Source organism: Sinocyclocheilus anshuiensis, unplaced genomic scaffold (assembly GCF_001515605.1).
Source record: "Sinocyclocheilus anshuiensis isolate Anshui unplaced genomic scaffold, SAMN03320099.WGS_v1.1 scaffold311, whole genome shotgun sequence".
Classification (NCBI taxonomy): domain Eukaryota; kingdom Metazoa; phylum Chordata; class Actinopteri; order Cypriniformes; family Cyprinidae; genus Sinocyclocheilus; species Sinocyclocheilus anshuiensis.
Genome location: NW_015549606.1, coordinates 791,697 through 819,227, shown reverse-complemented (window position 1 = coordinate 819,227; position 27,531 = coordinate 791,697). Strand labels below are relative to the sequence as shown.

The 27,531-nt window shown below is 35.8% G+C and overlaps 2 protein-coding genes across 17 annotated transcripts in view; both read right to left on the bottom strand.

The window, feature by feature from the left end:
* The window catches only part of LOC107659038 (melanotransferrin-like), a 13,960-nt gene extending 9,162 nt beyond the window's left edge, over window positions 1-4,798 (bottom strand). Inside the window, exons 1-10 of the mRNA XM_016447833.1 lie at window positions 4,525-4,798; window positions 4,179-4,333; window positions 2,682-2,781; window positions 2,187-2,372; window positions 1,958-2,108; window positions 1,766-1,833; window positions 1,058-1,242; window positions 773-935; window positions 489-640; window positions 112-208 (exon numbers count right to left, since the gene is read on the bottom strand). Coding sequence (XP_016303319.1) covers window positions 112-208; window positions 489-640; window positions 773-935; window positions 1,058-1,242; window positions 1,766-1,833; window positions 1,958-2,108; window positions 2,187-2,372; window positions 2,682-2,781; window positions 4,179-4,333; window positions 4,525-4,573 — 1,306 coding nt within the window. The 5' untranslated portion in view covers window positions 4,574-4,798. The remainder of the gene's footprint in view (window positions 1-111; window positions 209-488; window positions 641-772; window positions 936-1,057; window positions 1,243-1,765; window positions 1,834-1,957; window positions 2,109-2,186; window positions 2,373-2,681; window positions 2,782-4,178; window positions 4,334-4,524) is intronic.
* A 2,612-nt stretch (window positions 4,799-7,410) lies between these two features.
* The window catches only part of dlg1a (discs large MAGUK scaffold protein 1a), a 124,708-nt gene continuing 104,587 nt past the window's right edge, over window positions 7,411-27,531 (bottom strand). For 9 of the 16 annotated variants that reach the window (XM_016447815.1, XM_016447817.1, XM_016447820.1 and 6 more), the window contains 12 exons: window positions 25,436-25,592; window positions 25,069-25,171; window positions 19,216-19,330; window positions 16,601-16,777; window positions 15,021-15,087; window positions 12,459-12,558; window positions 9,288-9,329; window positions 8,485-8,535; window positions 8,246-8,347; window positions 7,984-8,156; window positions 7,708-7,817; window positions 7,411-7,611 (listed from right to left, as the gene is read on the bottom strand). In XM_016447815.1, the coding sequence (XP_016303301.1) occupies window positions 7,479-7,611; window positions 7,708-7,817; window positions 7,984-8,156; window positions 8,246-8,347; window positions 8,485-8,535; window positions 9,288-9,329; window positions 12,459-12,558; window positions 15,021-15,087; window positions 16,601-16,777; window positions 19,216-19,330; window positions 25,069-25,171; window positions 25,436-25,592 (1,330 nt within the window). In that variant the 3' untranslated portion in view covers window positions 7,411-7,478. Of the gene's footprint in view, window positions 7,612-7,707; window positions 7,818-7,983; window positions 8,157-8,245; window positions 8,348-8,484; window positions 8,536-9,287; window positions 9,330-12,125; window positions 12,151-12,458; window positions 12,559-15,020; window positions 15,088-16,600; window positions 16,778-19,215; window positions 19,331-25,068; window positions 25,172-25,435; window positions 25,593-27,531 lie in introns of all 16 variants that reach the window. The other 7 variants (XM_016447823.1, XM_016447824.1, XM_016447830.1 and 4 more) reach the window with 5 other exon arrangements.

The following is a 27,531-nucleotide window of genomic DNA, read 5'->3' as shown; positions in this document are numbered from 1 at the left end:
TTTTTTTTTCTTCATATTTTAAATGTTTACTTCATATCTTATTGAAGCCATTTCAAATTAAAAAGCATATGGTCCAAAAGTCAAAGTACATTGAAAGTGTATGGCTCTAACCTGTGTAGCTCTCCCCGACAGCAGGTATCAAACCAAAACTCTTCCCCGCTGTGTAGATGTAACCTCCGTCAAGAGTGATGGCGTCAGCTTCCTTGTTCTGGAGGAAAAGAGTCTCATTTAAATACGGCTTGTGACCGCCCACTTTTTCAGCAGCCTTGAGTTTATACAAATCTGTTTCTCCATGGTGAAAATGAATGGAATTTTTAGTCTCTGAACTTGACTGTTGTGATGTATTGCAGATTTCAGTGAGGGAAACTATGAGTATAAGGGCTTGATATATATGATGATATAGGTATCATTATATCTATCTTTATAGCTATAGTTTTGGTGTCAGTGGGTATGAAGTTTGTTATTTAAATATCTCTTAATTGGCATACTTGTATTTTCTTCATACAATCCTCCACAGATGTGCCATAGACACACTGAATATCAGGAATCAAATTTTTGCTTTTGAAAGCCACAGCCATGTCTGCACATTTTTGCTGCTCTCCATGAGACAGGACACACCAGCGTAGGTGAGAGGGAACGTCTACACACACACCCATCACAGAGAAACACAGATTTTGAGTACAATATAAAAAAGTAAATAGCATGCATAGTAAATGTGCTGCATTTCAAATAGTAATTTTTCATTGTTTGATGACGATGCAAAGATTCACACCTGACTCTGTGCAGTCCATAGCTCTCAGTATGTAATAGTATCGGCCCATCCATTCGATATAGTTTTCATTTCCTGCTTGGATAAATGTGGTTGAAGCGTCACTGAACAACAAGTTTGTCCCCTCAAAGCCAGCTGAGGAGAACATGGAGAACCCAGATTTTTGCTAAAGAGAAACATACACACACACACACTTAAATGAAACGGTTACATTGAAATCCAAATGTACAATTTGTTTTTACTCTGTTTCAAAATCCTAATAAATTACAATTTCAAAAAGGATCATACCAGTCCCTCACGTAACATGTTGTAAACCACTGAACTGCTGACGTCAGTGCGGACAACAATCCCCCTCGATGGAACTCGAGCCAGATGGCATTTCTCATAATCACTGACAGGGCTGCGGGTGCCGTCCCGACACAGGAGCTGATAGTCCTCAGAGTGCAAGCCTTCAGCCCACAAATCCCCCTGACCTGAGACACAAAGTTAAAAGATTTAGTATTAGCTTCATATACAGATGATAATCTATCACTTATCCAACTTTACTGTCCACACTTCCTGTATAATCACTGTGTATACTTAGCATACCAGAACTACAATGCATGTGTGCTTACTTTCACTTTATTTTCTTATAATCACTAACATACTCTTTGCTATGCATAGAAGCTCTAACCATAACATTAACTATATTATATCATTAACAGAAACGAGGAATTATTTTTGATTTGTAAATGTATCTGATAATTCGCTGCCATGGAAATATACGGTACATATTTATGTTTATATGTGTGTATGATTTCATGTTGCATCTTCATTAATTAAGACAGAATAATTATACTTTCTATAAGTTATATTATTATATTAATTAATGAATTAATTATATTATTATTATATATTTAATATATTTAAATATAACATATTTTTTAAGTAATCCTGCATCCCCCTTGGAAGTTTGCTGAAGTTCCCTGGTTGAGAACCACTGGAGTACACATTTACCATCTGTATTCTCGCTTACAGTTGTGTGCTTCACAAAGGCGACATCACCTGCATTCTCAACCAAGCACCTGTGAAGCCCAAAACAACAGTTAAGTGACACACTGAGAATATTTCTCATTATCAAATATTTCTCATTAACTGCACCAGCTATGTTTCACTACAGTATGATTTAATTTTAAATAAATATGGTACCTGAATGCTCCTTTATATGCATAGTACTGCTCAGAAGTGCTTTCATCACACTTATATTTTCCTGTTCCATCTCCCACACACAGCTGACACAGGGACGCAGGGTCATCTTTAGCCCCAGGGATACAGCTGGCGTTAAAGAAGTCAGCGACCCCTAAAACATGAAGATAAGCCACAAGATACTTTTTCATCTGACAATTTAAGATGTGCTGCACCATAAACAATGGACTACCTTGAGGGATGTTGCAGCCCATGGCTGACATCATTCCACTGTCAATCAAATACCCCAGAGGGACGTTCCAGCCAGCTGTGCGGTGCTTGCCAGTGTGACAAGACTTCTTCCCCTTCAGACTGTTGATGTTGATAGCTGAATTTGTCCTTTTGACCACGGCAACACCGTAGTATGTTATTCCTTTCCCTGTGGCCGTTAGATGAAGAACAAATTTTAAGACTTTGTTGACTAACTAGTTGCTCTAAAAGTAGAATTTTGCCAGATAAAACAATGGATAGTCCATAACATACATACTTATAATGGACATTCACTACATTTTTTATTATAATAAAGTATGTAATTCATACAGATACAGAAATTGTAAATCGGTTAATATTCAACCTAATGTTGCTGTTGACATTTATGTCTTTAATCACTGCCTTTCCATTTCAAAGGCAGATTTCAGAGTTACAACTCGCATAATCCGGTATCTACAGCACCAAAAGAAGAACATACCATCTGCTCCAGATTCTCCAGCAGCAATTTTGAAGCTGGCTTGCTTGCCAATGTCATATATTTCTTTAGCACTGGCTGAGAAGGCATCAACTTCATTTTTCTGTCAAAAGCAATATTGATCACAATTGCAACTTGATTAATGAAAATTTTCTGGGACGAAAATGATTTTAGTGTACTTCTGCAAATAAAATGAACAGACAAAAGACTACAAATGCACACTAAGCAGGGACACATTATAATTTGTCGTATGTTTGTGATCAATTTTCTGTGTGGCAGAAAAGCTTTTTAAATCTGAACCTTGGATTTTTCTGTGATGCTACAACCCTCATAAACAAATGTATTAATACATTTTTTTTTTTTATAATTTCAATGTGAAAATTATAAACATGTAAACATGGTTTTTATTTGTACTTTTTTCAGGTAGTTTGACATATTTTCTGTTCTATAAAAGTGATACAATTTAGAATTTTAATGTAAAAATATAAAGAAAATCGTCACATGCAAAATTTAATTTTATCACATGCACATTTCCATCACATTAAAAAAACATCATTTTATCACATGCACATTTCCAACACATTAAAAAAACATGATAGATAGATAGATAGATAGATAGATAGATAGATAGATAGATAGATAGATAGATAAGCTAACATGTTATAATAACGTTTGGCTAACGTTCCTATTAAGTTATGAAAACATTAATTCTGAATTTTCAAAAACTTTGTTGTCGTTACGAACATTCCATTTTATCATGTTGCACACATTATGGGAGTCTTACTTTTAAATGTTCTCTTAAACAAGTAGGACTAGTAAAATTTAAAAAGCATTTGACGAACATCCAACGAAAACATTTCGTATATGAAACATTTCCGTGCTAACGCTTTGAGAACATTAATAATGACCAGACAACTCTGACCGAATGTTGTATTAATATTACTGGAAGAACGTTTGTTCATAACTTTGCCAGAACGATAGTCAAAGTTCCGAGAACGTTTTCTGTTAGCTGGTTGGGTGACTGGATAGACAGACTTACGGTGAGTTTAAAACATGATAGATAGATAGATAGATAGATAGATAGATAGATAGATAGATAGATAGATAGATAAGCTAACATGTTATAATAACGTTTGGCTAACGTTCCTATTAAGTTATGAAAACATTAATTCTGAATTTTCAAAAACTTTGTTGTCGTTACGAACATTCCATTTTATCATGTTGCACACATTATGGGAGTCTTACTTTTAAATGTTCTCTTAAACAAGTAGGACTAGTAAAATTTAAAAAGCATTTGACGAACATCCAACGAAAACATTTCGTATATGAAACATTTCCGTGCTAACGCTTTGAGAACATTAATAATGACCAGACAACTCTGACCGAATGTTGTATTAATATTACTGGAAGAACGTTTGTTCATAACTTTGCCAGAACGATAGTCAAAGTTCCGAGAACGTTTTCTGTTAGCTGGTTGGGTGACTGGATAGACAGACTTACGGTGAGTTTTTGAGCGCATTCGGCTTTCGATGAGACGAGGATGCACTGTAGCGCTGGTCGAATTGCAGCGCTGGTAAAGGCCTGAGCCATTGCTTCACATTTGGACTCCTCCGCAGGAGAAATAGTGCACCATCTTATCGTACTCTGCCCTGACACTGGACGAAGTTATTTATAATATTATCACCATTATTTTTAGCCTTCCACACCTTTATCTCCAAAAGAGTCTCAGATTCATACTGTTGCTTGCCTAATTAAAAACATACATTTCCTACAGTATAGGCTAGCTACAATACATAAAGACAGAGATAAAAAAAACTCTTTTCACCTCATATGAAATGTTTCTTACCGTAATGCGTGACCGCAAACAGAATGCCTAGAATAGCCCAGGTGTCCATCTCTGACTCGAGAGTGCGCAGATGTTAGTGTGTTACTGTAGCTTTATATCTGAGAGACTGTTGCAAAGTCCAAAACACGACTCAGCCCTTCGACATAACTAAACGGGAAACGGTACCTTAATCATAAAAGATACGTGCAGTCAAATTCAGGATTTATAGACTATAATGTGACCAGACATGAGGACGACACGTCCAACAGACGGGCGGAGGTCCAAGGTGCACACAGAGTGGTCTTTCATTCTTTGAAACTCCACCTTTTTCCATAAGGGAATTAAAAAGGCTCTGAATCAAGGGCAGTGTCACTTAGACCCAGGAAAAAGAACTTTTAACCTTGAAAAAGAAGCAAATGACAATCAAACGTAGTTTAGATATGTTGTTCAAAACGGAGACCAAAGGTGTTTGGACACATTCTGGCTGTCAGTTTCAGTTTCTTCCCCCCCTAAAGTGCCCAAAATTGTCCAAACAATACGTTTTCGAGCCATGCAGGATAGGCTATAAGAATATATCTAGCTATAAAACCATAGAGATAGACACTTCTTGACTAAGTATTGAAATTATTCAGAGACTCAAACACTTTTTGATTTTGTCTGACTTAAAACTTCATTGTATTCGTTTTAATAATAATTTTACTGTCATCATAAAGTGTTACATCTATTCAGCTGCTACCTAGAGGTGTAATGCCAACAGGGAATTGTGACTGTGATTTTTCTTGTTGTACAACAGGATGGAAACATGGTTAACGACGACAAATACAGTACAATAATACAATAATGCAGCACACTTTATGGTGGCAGTGTTTTCATCCTTTTATGTTCCAGAATAAGTAAAGTATACAGATTGATGACAATTTTCAATTTTGGGTGAACTATCTCTTTAAAAAGAAGAACCAACTGTTCAGAACATGAAGCATTTGTAACATTTATTCATTATTTACATGAATCGAAGACCGTTTTGCTTCCTAATACTTTTGTCAAACTTGAAAGAAATGTTTTAGCCTACCTTTTCATACACAAATAGATACACAAAAACACTGTATATGAGAAAAAAGTTTTTATTAGCTGTTCTCCTTTGACAAATGGAATGAATCAAGTTGGCAGATTATGTACATAATCTAGTCAAAAATGTGTTAGAAAGCCAAGATGACAAGTTTGAGAAGCAATCTTTTAGAAAACAGTCATCTCCGAGTGACTTAAGAACGAAAAGGGGACGTTGTCAGCGCGCCCCCTGGTGGAGAGTTAAAGGCTTGTGGTAGAGAGTGGCAAAGCAAATCTCTCTTCAGCTATGGGCAGTCGACAAGTTCACACACATGGAGGCAAGAATCTCCTAGCCTCTAACGTTTACAGTTCATGCTAACTCTGACATTTTCACAATCCCAGGTGAAAACAGAAAGAGAAGCCCTCTCCTCCGCTTCTCGCTCATGTTTAATGTGTCAAAGACTATTGCTTTTAGAAATCATGCACGTCACATGAAAAAGTAAATATGGCATAACTACATAGGAGAGAGCAGAAGACTACAAACTGCCAACTTGAGTTTTATTTCATATTGTTTGAGCAGATGCAAATGGAACACCACCATTCAGCCCATGTGTCCTGTGTGTCAGTGTTTTTGCATAAAACAAACCATTAACAACAAAAGTGATGGTGGTAAAAGTAAAGGAAAATATATATTTATATATCTATTTATATTTATATTTATTTTTATATACATACACGCATATTCATACGAGTGTATGTTTGACATTATAAAGAAAATAATTCCCATAGGTGTGGAGTTTAATTAAAGCTCAATATAGACTTTATTATAACAAAATAGGCAGTATACTGAGGGTTGAATATACATTACAATTTATTCTCTCTTATTTGCATTGCAGTTTCTTTAAGTAAGAATATGTCATCACCTGGATTTGAAAGATAATTGTAAGCTGTTCCTTTTCACCTCAACTAAAAGCTACTCCCATTTGCACCTTGAATTGTACACAGATTGTTAAGACAAATAGACATTTAATATAAAAAGAAGAACTTTTGTGCCAAATGTTTTTGTCCTCTTTGTGTACTTGTGACAAAACAGATCAGCTGCTTAACATTAGTGGGCTGCTTGATTTTACAAGATAAATTAGAGAAAACAGAAGTAATATGGTGGCTGCAGTTCACGTAGCTCAAAAACGTAAGAACATATGTTAACTGAAAAAAGAATAATTCAAAACATGCTCTTAATGCAAAAACGTGCAAAGTGTGGCTTTATGTCTTTTCAGAGACCTTTATGTCTTTTCGTGTCGAAAGCATTAACGTTTGATCATATATGGGAAAAAGAACAAACCAAAATGTATATAATGCATTAACTCATTGGTTTTCCTTCGAGAAAGTCACCTCCCTTAAACATTAAGGAATCTGTACCGTATAATCTGTCCAGTAAGTCGCTGGTCAGGCATGTCTCCTCCCACCGGAGGATGAAATGCGGAGATTGGGATGTGAGTTCCAGACAGCAGTTTCAAAGAGAGGCATGAGAGAGAGAGAGGTGGCCGTGAGACCACCATGACCCCAAGCCCATCCAAAGAAAATGTATTTCCTATGCTCAGGGGTCAAAAAGCCAATGCAAGCAGCAGGCCAGGTTTGAATTACTGAAATAAATGAACTTTTCCATGACATTCTAATTTATTGAGATGCCCCTGTATATAAATATATATATATATTTTTTTTTTGTCTATGCAATGACATTCAGCTGGGGCCCAATATTAATTTGGACCCTATTAACTGTATGGACAAAAAAAAATCTTCTATTATGTTACACAGATGAAAGTTGTACGGGTTTGGAATGAGAGATGATGACTATGATCAAAATAGAGTTTAAATGCAGAGTACGGCTTCGTTGCAGGACAGGTATACATGAAAATGACTAAGCAGAAAGGTCACAGCTGATTGGGATGCAAGTTTACTCTACTGTTCTCACCGGTGAAGTGCTCTAGGAATTCCTGCTCCAGTTTCATGGCTCTGTCATAGGTCTTCCTGCCTTGCTCCTCCATCAATCTTTTATTCATCTCTCTGCGAAGGACACAGAGGACATATTACTAGTGCCAATCAGTCAAAAATAATCAAGCTGTAGCATTTATTGTGTGTTTCACAGTAAAAATAACATACAAAATATTCTCCACTGATTTGGGTTTCACGAACACCGCAATGGGGTAGAGCTGTGCTAACTGGAGTCGTCTGATGGCATTGCCGGAGACATCCAGGATGCAGTGCTTGCCCTTAAAGAACAATGAAACGCAGATCGTCATGTGAGAAATTAGAAAAATTGCAAATCTGCACAATGCAAATCTGAAGGTCAGCATGATACTCTAAAAAAAAAAAAATGCCTTTTTTATTACTGCCATAATTTTCTTTATTACTTCCTAACAAGTTGAACTCGTTCACCTTTTCTGCAACCTCTCGCACTGACTGCACGCTTGTCCCGTAGAGGTGGTTGTTATATTGGCCGGCCTCGATGAACTTGTGATCTTGAATGTCTTTTTCCATTTGTTCCCGTGAAATAACAAAATGGTAGTCTCTGCCATCAACCTCGTAGTCTCGCTTTGGTCTAGTCGTGTCTGGTCAAAGAACAGAAACGACCATAAAAACAATGCAGACGGTATGAAATTCTGCAGAAGAAATGATAAAACCATGGTTATGTACTCACGGGGAACACATGATCCAAACTTGTCTGGGAACTCCGAGATTAGATCATCATTGATCCGGTCTTTCATGGGTCCAAGGATAATCACCGGACGAGCATAACTCACTGTAAACCATAATAACAACCTTACAATGGGTCCTTACAATCAATCAGTCAAGCAGCATTACACACCGACACAGTAAAATGAAGATATATGAACCAATGTACCATAATATAAGAAAGCCATAATGAAAGACACTCACCTTCCTGTTGCGTGACTGTCTCATACGAGAGGACATACTCTTCCTGCCCACCTAATAGAGACAGAAACACTGATATAAGTTCACAAATTATTATGTACTGTGTAAATCTGATGTTGAGTGTTCAAATGCATTTCTTTTGCATTCATTGCTATTCATTTACATTTCAAATATATTACTTGGTTACCCTATGCTTACATGCTTTTGTTTTGAACAGTAGTCTCTAATTTTCACTCAGTTCAAATGAGATTTAAGAGCCATGTAGCATTAACAAAGTTCAAGAGGTTTTTCAGACCACTCAATGTGAATGACAGGCCAGTTACAAAACTGTTGAAAGACACAGGCTGTTCAAATGACCGTGACATGTTATTTGAAGGTAATATTCCAGGGCCATAATATTCTGTGTACCCAGTATGATCTCTAAGCAAGGTACACAGATAACCAGCACCTGTTTTATTACCTGAAACTACCATGTATGGCAAATCATATAGCTAGCTTATGAATTATAAAGCATAGTAGAGTAAAGTGAGCTTATGTTGGTTAAATCAATAGTGCGTTGTAATTATCTCGGCTTTTGCTGCTCCATTTTTAAACAACCTATTTTAAGATTAAAATATTTATTTATTTGAAATATTAAAAATAAACTGTTTTTGCGTAAACTGTTGGTCTTGAATAGTACACATCTTTCAATTTTGTGTGTGCATATAACACAAAGGAAAGCTGAGGGAACAAAGGGAATTAAATACTCAAACTGATGAAGTTTAAAGAGACGTGATGAAAGGAAATAAAGGGGAACACAAACTTACGGTAACTACTTTCACTATCGCTGGCATTAGAAGTTACATGCTCTGAAACCATAAAAAGGGAAAATGAACACCACAGACACAAAAACAAGCTTTGCAGGAATATAACAAACACAATACTAAGACCAGTCACCAGCAGATGGCAGCGTTAAGAACCTGTGCAGGATGTGACTCTGAGGCTTTGAAGCTGATCTTATTTTGCTCGGTTTATCACAAAATTGCTTGTACAAAATGAGTTTGGTAGTTTTATCAGTATGAAACATTTCAAATCATCTAATACCCTCTGAATGCATGTAAGAAACTCTCTTAACACAGTCATGGTGCGGTGAACATTGATGGACAGCGGGGCTCCACTCCACCACCTAAAAGAAGTCTAGAAGTCTAAGAGAGGACACAAATACTAAACATCCAGGAATCATGGAAGATTGTACATAACTTTCCATTATATCAACCATGCTGACCTCAACCCCCTCATTGTGACTGTTTTCACACTACCAAACATTCAAAAGTTTAGGGTCATTTGTTTTGTTTATATTTTATTTTAGAAATAATACCTTTAAGGATACAATGATATATTAAAATCAATTACAAATGACAGTAAATACATTTATGTTGGAAAATAAAAAATGCTGTTTATTTAAACTTTCTATTCCCCAAAAAAAAAAAAAAAAATCCCTGTTTCCACAAAAATATTAAGCAGATATTTATTTTTTAACATTTATAATAATAAGAAATCTTTCCTTGGAACCAAATCAGCATATTAGAATGATTTCTGAAGGATCAAATGACACTGAAATCTGGACTGCTGAAATTTAGAAATAAATTACATAATATATTGTATACAAATATAATATATAAAAAGTTATATAATAAATATATTAAAATACTGTATTTTTGAGCAAATAAATGCAGTACTGATACAATAATTCTTTCAAAAACATTTAAAATATTACTGACCCCCCAAAATTTTTTTTTAATTATCTGCTTTTTTCCCTCCATATTGTTTTAGCATTTTTGATTTGACCAAGTACGTAGATATTATTGAAGATTGTTATATCACAAAGAAATGCATTTTTTTTTAGAAACTTGTTACTGTAGTTTGAAATAAATCAAAATAAAGAACTGAAGGGAGTGTGTATCTCAGTGTCAACATCAAACAGAACATGAGCATTAAATGACTTTCTGACTATGGCATTATTTGCATTTGTCCCCAAAAGCACATATCAAACTCAATCTCTTTTTTTCTGACCATTTTGTCATTATTTTGGTTGTTTTAAATTTCAGTTTAAAATTATTTTATTTTATATTATATAAAATAAAATATGTTGCTCCTGCTGAGACATCCAGACACAAAGAAAACTACAATTCTATGGCTAATGGAAATAGTTACTTTTAAGGGTGGTACAAAATATTTATTTCTTAAATTCTTTACTTTCAAACGTACAAACACTTGAGCTTTTAACATGTTAAATCCTCAAGTTTTTATTTTGGCAGAATACTGGTTTTGTTCATTTTGGAACAAAAATGTTAGAAAATCTGAATCTGAATATAAACAAAGTGAACGTAATGCAACAGACTATATATTTAATTAAATCGCAGTCTTTGATTTGAAAATCATGATTTCATAAGATATATCACTATTAGTTTTACTTCAGTTTTCAATTATGCTGCGCAATTTGTTTATTTTAATGTTCCATTCAATTTGATAACTTTTTAGCTTTTTAATCAACTCAAAAGCCCCTTGCAGTTCCCGCACAACCCCTTATTTAGGAAACCCTACACCGAAGAATTAGACATAATAATCACCACGATTTAATCAATGCATTTATAATGCAAATTTTGTTAAAGGGATAGCACACCCAAAAATGAAAATCTCCCCCACATCATTCCAAACCTGTATGACTTACTTTCTTCTGTGGAACATAAAATAAGATATTTTGAAGAATTTTTGTAACCAAACAGCTTCATTTCCCATTGACCTCCATTGTATTTTTAGCCCATTCAATGCAAGTCTATGTGAAATTAAACTGTTTGGTTACCAACATTCTTCAAAATATCAATTTCTCGAAATTGTATGGTTTGTTAGGATAGGATAATATTTGGCCGAGATACAACTATTTGAAAATCTGGAATCTGAGGGTGCAAAAAAATCTAAATATTGAGAAAATCGCCTTTAAAGTTGTCCAAATGAAGTTCTTAGCAATGCATATTACTAATCAAAAATTAAGTTTTGATATATTTACGGTAGGAAATTTACAAAATATCTTCATGGAACATGATCCTTACTTAATATCCTAATGATTTTTGGCATAAAAGAAAAATCGATAATACCCATACAATGTTTTTTTGGCTATTGCTACAAATATACCCCAGCGACTTAAGACTGGTTTTGTGGTCCAGGGTCACATATTTTTGGGTGAACCATCACTTTAAGCAATACTCTAGAAGAGTTGGAGGACAGAATTTACTGCCACAATAAACTCTATTGTATTATTGTCACAGTTAAACATGTTTCCATCCTTTTGAAAAAACAACATATAAATTATGCCAATTCTATTAATTAGTAAATTATGACAGAAAATTCATTTTTGATTGAACTATCCCTTTAAGAGCAGCAGAATTAACATGTTAAGGGCATAATGGCCAACAAAGGAACTGAACATAGCACTGCTCTGCAAAGCTTGTGTTTTATAGCCATCTAGAAACAACACAGGCTGCAGACGCAACACAATTCTAACCGAACATCACTGCTAAATGTGCAAAACAGATTTATGGGGAACGAAGGGAGTTCGGTGGGGCCGGTGGGGTACTGTAGGTCTGCTGTTGCCTTTGTGGACTTACTCAAGCCTTTGCTGTCATTCAGGTCCTGTGGAGCAGTCGGCAGAGAGCACAGAACAAGAGAAAACCACAAAAATAACAATGATTACTGGAACAACACATCACGTCTTACCGATGAACATTGCTCCTGCCTTGCAACAAACCCAGATATGTAGACTTCAATGGTCTTCAGTGGACATTCTGTCTCTACATCAGCTCACATTGAGGTTCAGTAGAAGGGATCAACCAAATTTGCCGTCACGTTTAGGGTTGTTGCAGAAGCAAGAGTTTTGTTCAGCGGTGTTGGCGTTGCCGCGTGTGGCGCTACCCTGCCCTGCACACGCCTAATATACTTACGGTCCACATCGCTTGTTTCCTGTTCGCTGGGGTCCTTGTTCTTGTAGAAAGGGAATTTTCGCGAAAAGAGGTTCTTTTTACGCTTGTCATTGAGTGACTGCTGGGAAGGAGGAGAGGGAGGGATGGAGAACAAAAAAGGAAGAACAGATGGAATGGTGTTGGGTGTCTAGTTGAAGTATGAACAAATGCCCAACTTAACAGATGCCCATGTTACTGACTCTATAGCCACCGCCATCCAATAAAATGATGCTGGAATGACAAAAATCACTAATGTGAGAACTTATAAATAGATATGAAACCAGATCTTGGTTTGGAGATGGCAACAGACACAGTAGAGTTTATGAGGGATTACCGAATATCAGATAAATTGAAAGGGTAGTTACCACAACCAAGGTTAGCAAGGTGGGTTTATAGTACAAATGCAAGGACATGCAGACCAGCCTCCTGAATTAGTTAGTTGATTAAAGTTAGTGATTGGCATTGATCAAAGGGTTTGGACAGGAACAAAGTTACAGCACACATAAAAAGATGGACAGATGAGTAATGTGCAGGAAGAGAATGTGAAGAGCAGTTTGACATCAATGGCAAGCGTATACAGGTGTTTTTGTTCTCTGAAATATTCATGCGCTCATGCTGCATTAGTAAATGCAGTTGAAAATGCTAAGACAGTGAAGAGTGGATGATGAGTCGGTCCAGTGCTAAACACAATACTGCTGCAAAGACTAAAGAGTTTTAATCACTAGGGCTGGGCAATACATATTGAATTTCGACAATATATTCTGTGGTCATATAAAATTAATCAACATTGTGAATATTGCGATGATTTTAAGGAGCTTTTTTTTCTGTTACAATTTTTAAAGATCATGTCATTAGACTACTTCTGCAGTTTTTTCTTGTATCAGTATATACTGTATATTAAACGTCATTAGAAAAACTGTGTTGGAGTAAGTTGGTAAGCTTTCTTTCTGTTAATGAGGTCAAACTTTAATTTCAGTGAATCTGTTCATAACTGATGTAATGATGTTTGTATCTTTCACTGAAGCCCATTAAGAGAGTAGGATATTTCATATAATTAAAACCTGTTAGTCACAATATTATATTAGTGTCATTATTTTATATTAGAGCATACAGTATAAATGAAAACATATATATCATTGTTTCTGTGAGTGTGAAACAATGTGAAAAACATACCCTGGTTATTTTTAACAAGGTTTTAACTGCATTTTACAAGTTCTTACATGTTGAAGCTATAATGGCTGTTTGGCTGAAACACACACACACACACACACACACACACACATAGGCCTATATATATTTATTTTTATTTATTTTTAAGTCAGAGCAAGTATTTTAATACTGTGATATATCTTGAATGTCATCAAAATGCTGATAAATATTGAGATATATAATACCGTTCTAATACAGTATATACTATCGTTCATGTTTGGGGTTGGTAAGATTTTTTTTTTTTTTTTACATTTTTGTCTCTTAAAAATGTCTCAATTTTTTTTGCATTTTGTTCTTATGCTTACCAAGGAAGCATTTATTTGATTAAAAAATACAGTACAACAGAAATGTGAAATATTATTACAATTTAAAACAATCATTTTCTATTACAAAATGTAATACAAAAATATAAAATGAATACAAAAATGTTTTAATACAAAATGTAAAAAAAAAATAAATAAAAAAAAATAATAAAAAAATATATATTTCTGTGATGGCAAAGCTAAATTTTCAACAGCCATTACTCCAGTCAGCAATTTCAGAAGATTCTTCAGAATTCATTCTAATATTGTATGTTGATTTGGTACTCAAGTAACATTGCTTGTTACTATCAATGTTTTTTCATGATATGAAATTATGAAAGATAAAATTTTTAATAGAAAATTCAAAAGAACAGCATTTATTTGAAATGGAAATCTTTTGTGGAATTGTAAAAGTCTTTACTGTCATGTTTAAGTTAATAATGAATTGAATGTGTCCTTGCTGAATAAAAGTATTATGTATAGTATTGTAAATATTTTTTGCCATATTGCCCAGCCCTAATAGTCACATGCGGTTAAGAATCCTCTCACAGGAGAGAATAGTGAACAAACATACAGGATTAGTACACTACATACAGTAAAAGGGATCTGAATTAATTTCACAAATAGAAACTTTCAAACAAGCATCTCATTCATGAAGAATGATTCATCACTTACATACTTCACTACTTTGTTAGAGTTTACACTTGCCAGCTGTTAGTCATCTTATGTGAGAACATTTTGGCTTTGGAAAAGTCACAAGAGAAAGGTGCAACAAAATGTTTCTAATGCTGAACATCTTGTTAGCACTTTTCATCTCAAATTAGCATAAAATAACAATGTTTCAAAATAGGCTACAAGGCGGGTTCTTTCAAATTAAGGTTATGTCCGCATGACTGCAAGTAAACTAAATAAACTTTTTAAACAAAAGGCCAATTTATTATGTATTAGTCTATAAATAGCTGCTTTTTAAAGGCATTAAAAGCCTGTTTGTGTCATGCCAGACATGGTAAATATTTGAGCAGCAAACACTTACCCCTTTGTCTCGAGACTTGGAGTTGAATTTAACCGTCTTTAACCTGGCTCTTTCTTTTCTCTCCACCCTGAAGAGGAAGGAGACAAGGAATTTAGGAATAAGTATTTTCACTGTTAATACACAACAACTGTCCTGAGTTCATTATGAACATGTGTATAAAATAAAAAAAGGGACGTTGAGAAACGTATGAAGCCCAAAAATGTTTGCTTTTTGCAAGGATAAAGATATTGTAGTAAGACATAATTGTCTTGAAAAGGAATAAACATGTGGCGTATGTAATATTTATCCCCATATTATCCTTAAAATACATGTTTTTATGTTTGAATGGTAACATTCACCAGACGCTGATCTGACATGCTTCTTAGGGAGAGTTTACATGAGACATTTTGTTACAAAAACTGTGCTTTGATGGATCTAGATGACATCTAACCTCCAAAATCCAAATATGTTGAAGTATCATGAAATATGACGCAGATCAGAAACTTTCACCAAGAGAAATCCCAACTTGTTTCTAAAAATACAGAGCATTGCTGGCTGTCCCCTGTGCTTCAAGACCAAGCATCATCAGTAGGGAGACGAGACAGGCACATTTTTAGAACGAGGTGAGAAGTCAATTATCAAGTTTCAATCAATATACAGTTGGGTGGAGAGAATGAGAGAGAAACTCTCACAGCATCACACATCAGTGCTGAAATATAAGGCTCTAATTAGACATGGGTGACAGTAAACCCATGACTTTGGCAAAAATAGAGTAGACTTGTTTGCATCTTTGTATTCTAAATACAATTAAATTATTTTGTCACACGTTTGTATGCAACTCACTTATAACATCTTCATCTCAAGCATTCTGTCAGTTTAGTAACCAAGTATTTGATAATACTTTATTGGGGGCAAAATTGTTGGTTGTGGTGGAAAAGAAGTCGTGACTGATTTTTGATAATCTATATCTTTTCCACACAATAAATATTGAAAGCTTTTATGATTATTTGACTCTTCGTTTAAAGCCTGGGACTGTGACAAGTGTAAAATTAAAGCTATACATAAAATACATTTTAAAAGCAGCAAAAATAAATAATGAAAGCACAGAAGTCTCCAAGCAGACTTGCAAAAAAAAAAAAAGTAATCTATTAGTAAATGTAATCTAAAAAAAAACCCTGGGACATAAAAGAAAGTGCTCTTGATTGAAGAAACACCCACATTCTTCAAACCGTTTTCTATCTCTAGCTGCTGAGTCAAGTTAAAACCCTCATCACACAGAGAGCAGAGTTACTTTTACCTAAGCTTTCACTTAAGTAAGCATATATAGTCTCAAATATGCTAATTTTTAGATGCCATTGTGCAGATGTATGTGTGCTCATTGCTCATTATTACAAGGAAAAATGCATGGTAATTAAACCAAAATGAAGAAAGGCAGTGAACTGAAACGGAAGACATTGTGAAAGAAACATTAGTGGAAAGACTATGAGTTGTGGGTAATGTGGCATTAAACACACAATTGTGTTAATCACTGTAAAGAGGGTTAACTGATATTATATTTCTACAGTACAGTGTGCTCTGGAATGCATGGGGGCACAGCCTACCTCTTCTTGCTGGGAATGACGCCCATCTCCTCCATCTCGCCATCTGGAGTCACATGCTGCGCTTGCCACCACTCCTCGTCCGAAGCATTCAGGACATGTAGGATGTCGCCAAAGTGGAAGTTCAGCCCCTGACTGGGCAGGCCGGAGTCTTTCGTTATGTCATAATCAAACAGGGCTCTGGAAGAGGGAGAATGTAATAAGAATTATTTTTCAGAGAAGAAAAAATATGTTAATGAATCTTCTTTGTTGATAAGGTACTGTAAATAATAATAATAATAATAAATTAACATTATAAAATATATAAAAACAAAATAAAATAATAATAACAACAATTATTGCTAATACATAATGACTATATATAAAACTCCCACATAAAAGTTTGCATAATGTTACTCTTAAAAATATCCTACTGAAATTTTAGTCAAAAACATGACATTTCAAGTGGAATACTTCTAATTGTTGTGTCATTTCTGTGCCACTAGCATCACCAAACAGAAATTGCAAAAATATTTGAAAATATGTTTTTGCTTTTCAAACCCTCCCCCATTTTACAATAGCAGGACAAACTGATAGTCCCGCCCAAAACTCATGCTATTGGTTGTGCTAATGCTGCAAAGTCTGACTGGTCTGGATGTTAAAAAAAAAGCATCTTTTGATTTCGCCAAATAACTTACATTATATTAAGCTAGAATAGGAAAATGTATTTAAAAAAGCACTTCAGTTTTAGAGATGCAGTAGCAAGAACAGCCTTTATTTTAAAGGTCAGAGGGAAGGTAAAATTGGGGCATGTCAAACAAAATTATGATTTTCAGGGGGAGAATGAAACCTTTTCTTAAAAAAAAGCACAATAAATCAGACAGACACAACAGCAAGAAATGCCTCTAGACTGTGCCTACATGAGATTCCATGAATATTAAACAACTGTAAAGACAGTGAAACCATTCTCTAGCCTAATGCCAAAGTTATTTTTTTTATCTTACAAAGCAATTCTTCCTAACTAATTTGCCCACAGACCGATTCATTGAGATGTTAAGTAGGCCACTGCTGTTCTGTGCATGTGCATTTAAGAGAACTGGAGCTGAAGTAACTAGCTGCCCAAGCTCTTGACTAGCTTATCTCGGTTTCCTCATCAATAATGAAGCACTTCCAGGAGGAAGCCAGGGCATCCTCCTGGCTTCCTCCATGCTGTGGGAAATATAAAGCCAAAGACGACTGCAGCTGTACCTACATCCTTGCGTGATTTTAAGCGTCCATCAAAACAAGCTACGTTGACATTGCCACAACAGCTTGTGTTAGTATACATCTTTCAGAAACAGTTCGCAATAAACCAAACTAGAGCAAACAGAGTCACTGCAACATGCACTTTAGAGGCCGGGTATTTATGGAAGCGCTTCTTACTCTTCATTTCCATCACTGTTTGTTTCCATTAATCATTCATTATATAGACTTACTATGTAAAACATTCTGCTGTATGTCCTTCATTTCATTTTAGATTAGATTTCCTGTCACTTAAAATAATGCTATTTTTCTTATGATGACCAATTTGACTAATATTTTTCAGAACGCATACATAAATACACAGGGACAATATATTATGGGTTGAGCTGAATGTGACCTACACAGCTGAAAAATCACATTAGGTTTTAAAATCAGTGGATACCACATGCATGTGTAGAGAATCCAGTGCCCAGGGGCTTTCAAATCCTCAAAATGTCAAAGCTGTTCTTATTAAAACATAAGAGCAGCAAATCGAGAGCTAAAGAATAAAGTCAAACAAAAGCCACATGAGAGCAAAACTTCAGGAACGGTTTTACATAATAATCCTGATCATCTATTGCTTTATGTCTAACTGCTACCGTTGTGCTAGGCTATGAGCGATGGGAGTCCGTGAACACAGGAAGGTAAAAAGACTTTCTCCAAAAACATGGCAAACGTTCAGTTAATACAGAGCCCTTCATGTCTCGCCTCAGTGTTACTGCCTGGAATGATGTGATTCAATCTAATGTGTAACCACTGGCCTGAATGTTCTGAAAGCAGCAAAAAACACAGGCACACTTCAGAGAATGACATATTCACATAAGGGGCCATCTATGACGCATTCAGCGGCAGACAAAACAATATACATTAAAAAAAATACAAGGAGATGGCTGGTCAAATATTAATGAAAGCCATAACAAGATGACCAATTTTTGCCAGGGTTTTAGAGATGGATTGTGAACTATGTGAACACATTTAGTATTTATTTATAGACATTACACCCCATTGTGTCTATGCATGAAGCTATCAGTGAAAATGCTTTTATTTTGCATTATTATACATTTTTTAAATCACACATTATATTATCAGCATGATATTTTGCATGAAAATGTTTTTTTTTTAGTTTTTAAAAATAAAATATTAAAATGGATCTTAAATCTTAGATTTTACATATAAAATAATAGTATGTATACAATAATAATAAAAGGGTAGTATGTAAAACTGTATGTACTACATTCTATGCAAAGTGCTTTTTTGCAGAAGTGCCACAGTCCTGTGTTGATCTCTGAGGATTAAGGATCTACAGTAAGCATGTTTGGAAGATCGAATGTAACTAGTGGCGATTAGTAAAAGCTCACCTGACATACAGGGTCCTCTTCTGACTAGTCCGCAATGAGCCGGAGCCTGAACTAATACTGCTGTTCATCATCTGCTCCCGTAGATCATGGATTTTGGCTTCAAATCGACTGTACTCTGTTAGAAACACAGAAAACAACATTACACATGCTGTCCTGCTGAGAAGAGATAAACAACAAGGAAAAAACCCTCAAACACCTAGAGCCTCAGGGTGGATCGGTAATATCGATGGAGATGGAGGGACGAAAAGTCAGACAGAACGAGAGAGACATAATAGATGTGTGGTTTAGAGCATTTGGAGAAAGTATAGGATCTCTGTTTGAGGTCTGTCAAGTGTGAGAATTACAAATGCATAAACACTAAATAGCAGACAGATGCATCAACATACGCACAGCTGTGCAAGCCGTAAAGTGGTAGAGAGGACGGATATGGTCTGATATGGTGGAGCAATCTTATTTAATGATATCTATCCAGTGAATTCATCATCCATTCCCAGGACTCAAACTGCATGACGCTAGACTGAAACAGTGAAAAGGTTCATGAATTATTCAGTGGTTTAACCCACTTAACGCTCCTGCTCTTTCCCTATGTTTGACCTTAGAGAACGTAAGAAAGACATTCAAGCTATAGAACAAGAAATGCTGACATTATAGCCCGATAAAGACCTCACGATAGGTTTGAATCAAGAAAGTCTTACTTTGAAGTAAAAGTCAAGGAGGAAACTCCAAAAAAAAAATTATTTTAACCAAGTCTGTTAAATATCCTCTATATAAAAAACCCCTCAAACCTCAAACAAAACAAAAACCTCATGACAAATACAACCACATATCAATGCACAATAAAACACTAACTCTCCTTCCACTGAATAAATTAACCATTCGCTACAAATTAGAGTTCAATTAAGTTGAAAGTAAATCAGCATACTTACAAGTTCTTTTCTCAGAGGAGTCTACAGTGAGCGAAAGTTTCTGAGCATTTTTCTCCGTGTCTGTCTCTACCCCTCCATGTGGGAGTTCAATTGTGTTGTGGTGCTGAAGGACAGTTCCAAATCACACACAGCTGCTCTCCGTGCACGAATGTGTGTTTGAGCGCGTGTATGTGTGCGTAACTTGCCTTAGTTGGACGCTTCCACGCAAAGCCTCTCTGAGCACCTACAGCACAGCAACATAACAGATGCTAATGGACTAAACAGTGCTTGAATTGCTCACTCACCCCTCCCTCCCCTCTCTCTCTCTCTTTCTCGCTCTCTCTTTCTCTTCTTGTTGAAGTCACAGCCCTAACCCATGTTGGCTTATTTAGCACAAAACCGCGCATTCATTTCACCAAGCAAAACAAAGGAAGTAAATATGAACAGAGAGTTAACTAACAACAGGAGAAATAGTAGTGTACTGAGGCGTATGATGATATTTGTATCATTTTGGTGACCACTGTCAATGCCTTCCAAAAAAAAGTGCCAGATTTACTAAACAGGGCAAATTAGTGAGGACTACAATCACATGATGGGAAAGTTCTGTGGGTGATCTACTGACAATGTTCAAATTAAAGAACACAGAAGCAGCCAGACCATGTAATCTACCAAGAGTATCAGAAATTGGCTACTATCGCAACCACGTCAAGCGCAAAATGAATTAAGACATGCTTTTGGGGCATTGAATAATGGTAAATTGACTACCACAAACCTTTGTAAATCAATTTGCAAGTTTCATTTAAATACTCTCCTCCCATTAATTTTGCATCTACAATGGAAACTCCTATAAATGCATATGTATTAAAGGGGTCCTATTATGCTTTTTCACTTTTTTAGTCAGTGTGTATGTTTGGGCATAAAAAAGATCTAGAAAGTTACAAATCTCAAAGTCCACTCCAAAGGGAGATATTTCGTTTTTTAACTACAACGAACGGCTCATTTGGACTACAGCGTTTGTTTTCCGGGCTTTGTGATATCACAAAGCGGCTCATTAGAATATCATTACAAATAATTCCCGCCTACAGAAATTCGAATGGTTGGGGGGTGGGGAGGGGCGAGGTTGTGGTTAGAACGCTTGGTTGAGTGAGTGCATCAGACGAGACGATGAAGAAGAAGTGCTGCTGCAGAGTTAGTGCATCAGAGAAAACGACGAAGAAGAGCTGCTGTGCTGTAGCTTCAAATTTTCGGCATGTCTAGAACAATTCTTACAAGTATAACACGACGTAGCTGGGCGCAGCGGACAGACGCCGAACGGCGCCGCCGGTGTGCCTACACTCATAGAAAATAAAGTATTTGAATTTTAAAGACTTCTCATCCGGTGTGCAACCGCCTGAAACGCTGTTTTTTTCACCTCCTTCCGAAAGCGGATGATGTCAGGAAACAGTGGTTGCAATTTATTTTTTAACTCTGTTCCTGAGCATTATAACCCCAATTTGCTATTGTGTGCTGCGCATTTTACTGAGGACAGCTTCCACAACACGAGGGAGTACAGTGCCAGATTCGCCCAAAAGTTTTTGTTGAAAGACGGAGCAAGGGGCGTGGCAGTACTGAAACACCGTCTAAGCTGTTCACCAATCACAACGCACTGGGACAGCTAACCAATCATAACACATTTTGTTTTTCGGAAGGCGTACCTTCATCAAAGCCAGAACTAATCGAGCCGTTTGTGCCAGGCTGGGGAGAAAGGTATTTTAATAATGTAAATTATGTGAAAAATAATGCGTTTTTCGAACCACCAAGCATGAGAGCATGTTCTAGTACACCCCCAAAACAAAATCAAGACTTTGTAAAAGAGCATAATAGGACCCCTTTAAGGTCAGCTGCTAAATAACTGTGTCCATGCTTTACATGCACTATTAAAAATAAAGGTGCTTAAAAGTTTCTTCACAGCAATGCCATAGAAGAACATTTTTGGTTCCACAAAGAACCATTCAGTCAAAGGTTCTTTAAAGAACCATCTCTTTCTTACCTTTTTAAAATCTGAAGAACCTTTCGCCACAAAGAACCTTTTGTGAAACAGATAGGTTCTTCAGATGTTAAAGGTTTTTTTTATGGAACCATTTAGACAAAAAGGTTCTTCTATGGCATCGTGAAGCACCTTTATTTTTATTTTTTTAAAGAGTGTGGCTAATTTGTCACTTTGTGTCATTAAATCCTAACAGTTTTTAAACAGGATTGTGTTGGCACAAGCTATTAGTAAATCTGGGTGGAGTATATTTTATATGTTTATTTTTATGTAATAGTTTAGAGATAAACCAACTAATAATCTCACATCACAAAATTGATCAAATCCATTACTAATACTTGCTGATATTACTGTTGTTTTCTCACCAAAATATATGTCACCACTTGTCTACAAAAGACTAACAGGATGGAAAGTGATATTAAGGACACAAGAAAAACAATATTCACAAGAATAACAATATTTTGACTGGAGAGGAAGAAATTAGTTTGTTTCTTTGTTTGTTGAGGTAAGTGAAATGGGTAAATTTCTCCTTAATTCTGTAAATAACTGGAGGGCATGTCATTGAAGCAGGACTTGTGCTTAGCCTAGCTGTGTGAGTGAGTGTGTGTGTGTCAGACACTGATGTCTTTAAGCTCCAGCACAGATCCTCAGAGCCGTTAAATCCCTCTGATCAAAGCAGTCTGGCCCTAAGGGGTTTCATTTCCTATCCAAACACCACCATCAGTGAACATTTAATGCCATTTGTTTCTCATGTCAAAAAATGGAGGCTCTGGAATGACTGCGTCGCAGTTAAATCATTAAACCACAACATCTGTTCTTTAGTTAGATATCTAAAGCATCCTCTGGTTATTGCACTTAATGGAAAACACCATGCAGCACTGACATATTCACTATAAGAAGCCCTGGAGAGTTGACAAGGTCCTCCCTCAGCAGTTCTTCAGCAGCCATTGGTCAAAGTGAGTGCTGCATCTGTGCTTTCCGATGCTTTATTATGCATGTTGTCACACACTGCATATGGAGAGCAGAGGGAGTTGGATCTAATCTCAGCTCATTCTCCCCACAGGGAGCTGCCTGAACCCTGCTCGCACCTGTGGCCGCCTGATTGGGCACAACCAATCTCCATCTTGCTGACTGAATACTGGGCAGAAGAGCATGTTGATGAGATGTCTGGCATGGAAAAGGGATGACAACAACAACATACAGATTCACATGGAGGTCGGTCATTTCTCTGTAGAGAAGAGCAACTTTCTCTTCTGCAAAGCAGAGCTGAGACTTTGCAAACTGACACCCGCACTGTAACTCAAGATGATGATGACAGTAGGTGTGCCTTTGTTGTATTTTTTATTTTTTTGGAAAGCTACACTGACTCATCAACAACTATCAAGGGAAGATGAGAGACTATGATATGGATTTGCTATGCTATGCTAAAATTTTTAACAAACATTTGGGTAAATCAAACGGGTAAATCTCAAACATGTAAATCCATGTAATCTCAAAAATGTCAGATTCTTCTGTTTCTCTGCAGTCTATACCGCGTGATGAAGAGAACTGATTGTGGAACGTTCTCCTAATGAAAGCCAAGCTAAAGGGCAGAGCTGCTCTGTGCTGGCCGTGAACGGAGGAGCGTGATGGGTACAGGAAGCTAGGCTCAGGAGCCACGCTAAGACAACAGCTTTCACCAAACAGAGAATATGCTACATAAACACACATACACTCGCTAGGGGTGTGAAAGGAGCTCGGATCACACATACACACACAGACCTGTCCACAAGCTTAATTTAGACCCTCTCAGACTATCTCCAGCCAAAACTCTGAGGGTCATCACTACCCCATTGGTATTTTAATAAACACTGCAGCCAGGCCTGCCGAGCTGAAGGAAAGAACGGCCAGGCTGGACTCTACTCCTCAGGGTGAAGCCGCCGCTATGAGTCACGACCACAACACCATACAGCGAACTGTGAACATTATCACTTACATGTACATGAAATCATTATCCTTATTTCAAAACGTTGGGGTCAGTAAGATTTTTTTTTTAAAGAAATTTAGACTTTTATTCAGCAGAGCTGCATTCAATTGATCAAAAGGGAAAGTAAAGACATTTATTTATAATAGTCCAAAAGATTTTATTTCAAATAAATGCTAATACATTTCTATTTTAAATTAAAGAATTGTGAAAAAAATTCAAAGTTGGCATTACAGGAAAAAGTAAAAATGTAAAACATATAATCCAAATGTAAAAAAATAATAATATTTCACAATATTACTGTGCATACTGTATTTTGTCAAATAAATAAATCAAGTCCCACCCAACATTTTTTCTTGCCCAATGTCATGTTGCAATATCAGATTATGGAAGAAAAATGGGTTGCGAATGGCATTTCATGTTGACTTTAAATACACTATTAAATATACTATTAAACACAAATGACAGGTTTTCTATCAGATCCACAGTGTCACTGCAACTGAGTTTCTTCCCATTATCACAGTCCACCATCCATGAAATGGTTTTCTGCCATGCCCAGCTATAAACAAATAAGCATTTGTAGTATTCTATGCTGCATCTAATCACGTTTTTCAGCTAAAAGCTAGAGTTTGTGTCAAAAGAGATTCTCTCTAATAAAATAGCTGTGGGGAAACACAAATTTGAAGCAAAGTGTGGAAATTCATTAGTATAAAAGTAAGTTTATGAGATTTAGGCTTGAATCAAGTGTAGGCTACATTTGGTGGTATCAGAATGAAACATGACAGACCCTTATATAATCAACTGAAAGAAACAAAAGGACTGAAGCTGTCATGTTACAAAGGAAAGGCCCAGAAATCCAGTTCTAAATGGAATCATGCCATAAGAATGTTATTTTATTTATTATTGTTAACATTGAAACATACTGGTCTGTCCGAAATATTGTGAGAGGAACTGCCTACCTTCAGGTCTGTACTGAGCCACAATGGTGACAGTCTGTCCGGCATTCTTCAGTGCTGCAGCTGCCTGTTCGTGCGTTGCACTGCGGAGGTCCACCCCATTTACCTATAGCACACATACAATATTAATAAATAAGCACTGATGCAAAACGCAGCCAGTGGGGTCCAACAGTCTGAGAATGCATGGAAAATTCAGAATGTAAAATCTACTATAAACCTGGAAAAATTATTTTAAAGTTTATGCTGATTGAGTGCTGTTGTAATTAAAAAAGAAATATACAAAGACATTCTGAAATGTACTGAAATTTCAAATCAATGTTTCTCTGAAATGGTTATGCTGATGATACCAAAAAACTACTTTTTTTCTTACAGAGATGATACGGTCTCCTTTCCTTAATTCTCCACACAGGTCTGCAGGGCCTCCTGCTAATATGAATGAGATGAAGATTCCCTCTCCATCCTCTCCTCCTACAATGTTGAAGCCTAGTCCCGTGGTGCCCCGATGTAGGACTATTTTCCTAGGCTCCCTAAAAAAACACAACCAGCATTTATTAGTTGTGAGTGAACAGGTCAGGAATGCATGCTTACAAAATATTTTGACCTACTGTACACACATACCAAACTAAACAAAGAATTACTATTAAAAACCTAAAAGTATTGAAAACTGCATTCGGTTATTTCTGAATTTTTTTTTATTTATTTTTTTTCCATATGGATAAAGTGTAACTGTATAAGTTACACTTCATCAATGACATTACGGGAGGCAATAAAAGATAAACTAATTTACTAACGATTTAAAAAAAGTGATAAACTAATAAAATAAACAAATAAAATAAAATACAAATATAAGTAAAAAAACGTGAACATAAGGAAACTAGAAATGTTCCTATTTAACTATAAGTTTAACTTATAAATTAAAATTAATAAAGCTCAAAATCAAATAAAAATAAAGCTAAACAGAAATATTTATCAATATATATTAAAAAAATAGTTTCAATATATTTTATATAATTTTAATAGTTTAATAGTTTTAATTCAATTAAAAATCAAGCCAGTATGTCCTTACATAAATTATTTGCCACTTAAAAAAAATAAAATAAAATAAAAAATAAATGAATGAATAAATAAATAAGTCATAAAAATATATTTGACCGCATCACTGTCTAGTAACCAAAATATTAACTAAACAAACTACACAATAAAGGTAATAACTGAATTCAAAAATCCATTTAAAAAGTAAACCAATATGTGTGTGTATTGCTATGACAGCAACATCCCCTTCCTTGGCTTAGATTAATTCTTCTCATCTCAGAAAATATTTTTTTTTTTTAAACATTTTGAATACATTTGACCACATCTCCCTCTAGTGAACAAAATATGAACTACAGAGAGGAGTTTGTAAAGCTGCACCACATTTTTGATGTGCGAGTACATGTGGATGTCTGTAGATGGCAGCAGAGCCTCAAGTTACTGGCTCTGTAGCATTTCAGTGTTTTCAAAACAAACCCTCACTCAACATGGCTACAGACACATCATTTAACCCTTAACACACTTTAAGAACAAAGGCAGAACATCATTACATCAGAACATTCACATAAACTTCAGTTATAAAACAGTGTTTTTATACCCGTCCTGTCGAATTAAGTCTTAATTCAAAGCTTTTCAGATTTGCCAAAATTGACTTCACAGATTGGTTGGTCATATCATGACGCTAGCTTATGACGTAAGAGGCTGTTTGTTTTTAACATCAATTTGACGTATTTGGTGAATTCTTCCGATAGGAAACAAATCCCCCCGATTAAAGAGGATTAAATATGGTAAAGCACACCAGTCAGTATGTGTGTGCATGTCCTTGTTACGAGTCCACTTTTCTCTACCAGACAAAATATGGCGGTCTGGCCAATATCATTTGCAAGCCAACTCTCATAATACTGCTCTCTACTGATGGACAGCTCTTACAAAATGAGCAAACAAATCAGGTAGGCGAGAAGGTGAATAGTCAACGGGACAAATCACAGATGCTATATCTTAATGAGCCAATATCTTCAACAGCTCTCTAGAGGACATTTCAAACTGTCCAACAAATGCTGTGAGTAATCTGTCATATGTCCCCAATAAATGTGTCCTTGTGAACCAGGTCCTCAACCAGGGTGCCTCAGAAAACTTCCAAAGGGTCCTCCAAATGACTTATAACGATAAAAAAATAAAGGGTAAAGAAGCATTAAATTAAGTTGAAACAATTACAAATCAAGAAATTATGTTTTTTCTTTTTTTCTTTGAAGAACCAGGGTTCCTACCATCTGGATATATGAGGTTGCTTGATTTTAAAAATGTGATTTATAGACCTGTAAATTAATAAAATATGAGAAAAGTTTACACTTCAGACATGGATATGATAACATAATTATGTCTAACTGGGTAAAAACTAGGGCTGCACGATAAATCGCATGCGATATTTAATGCGCA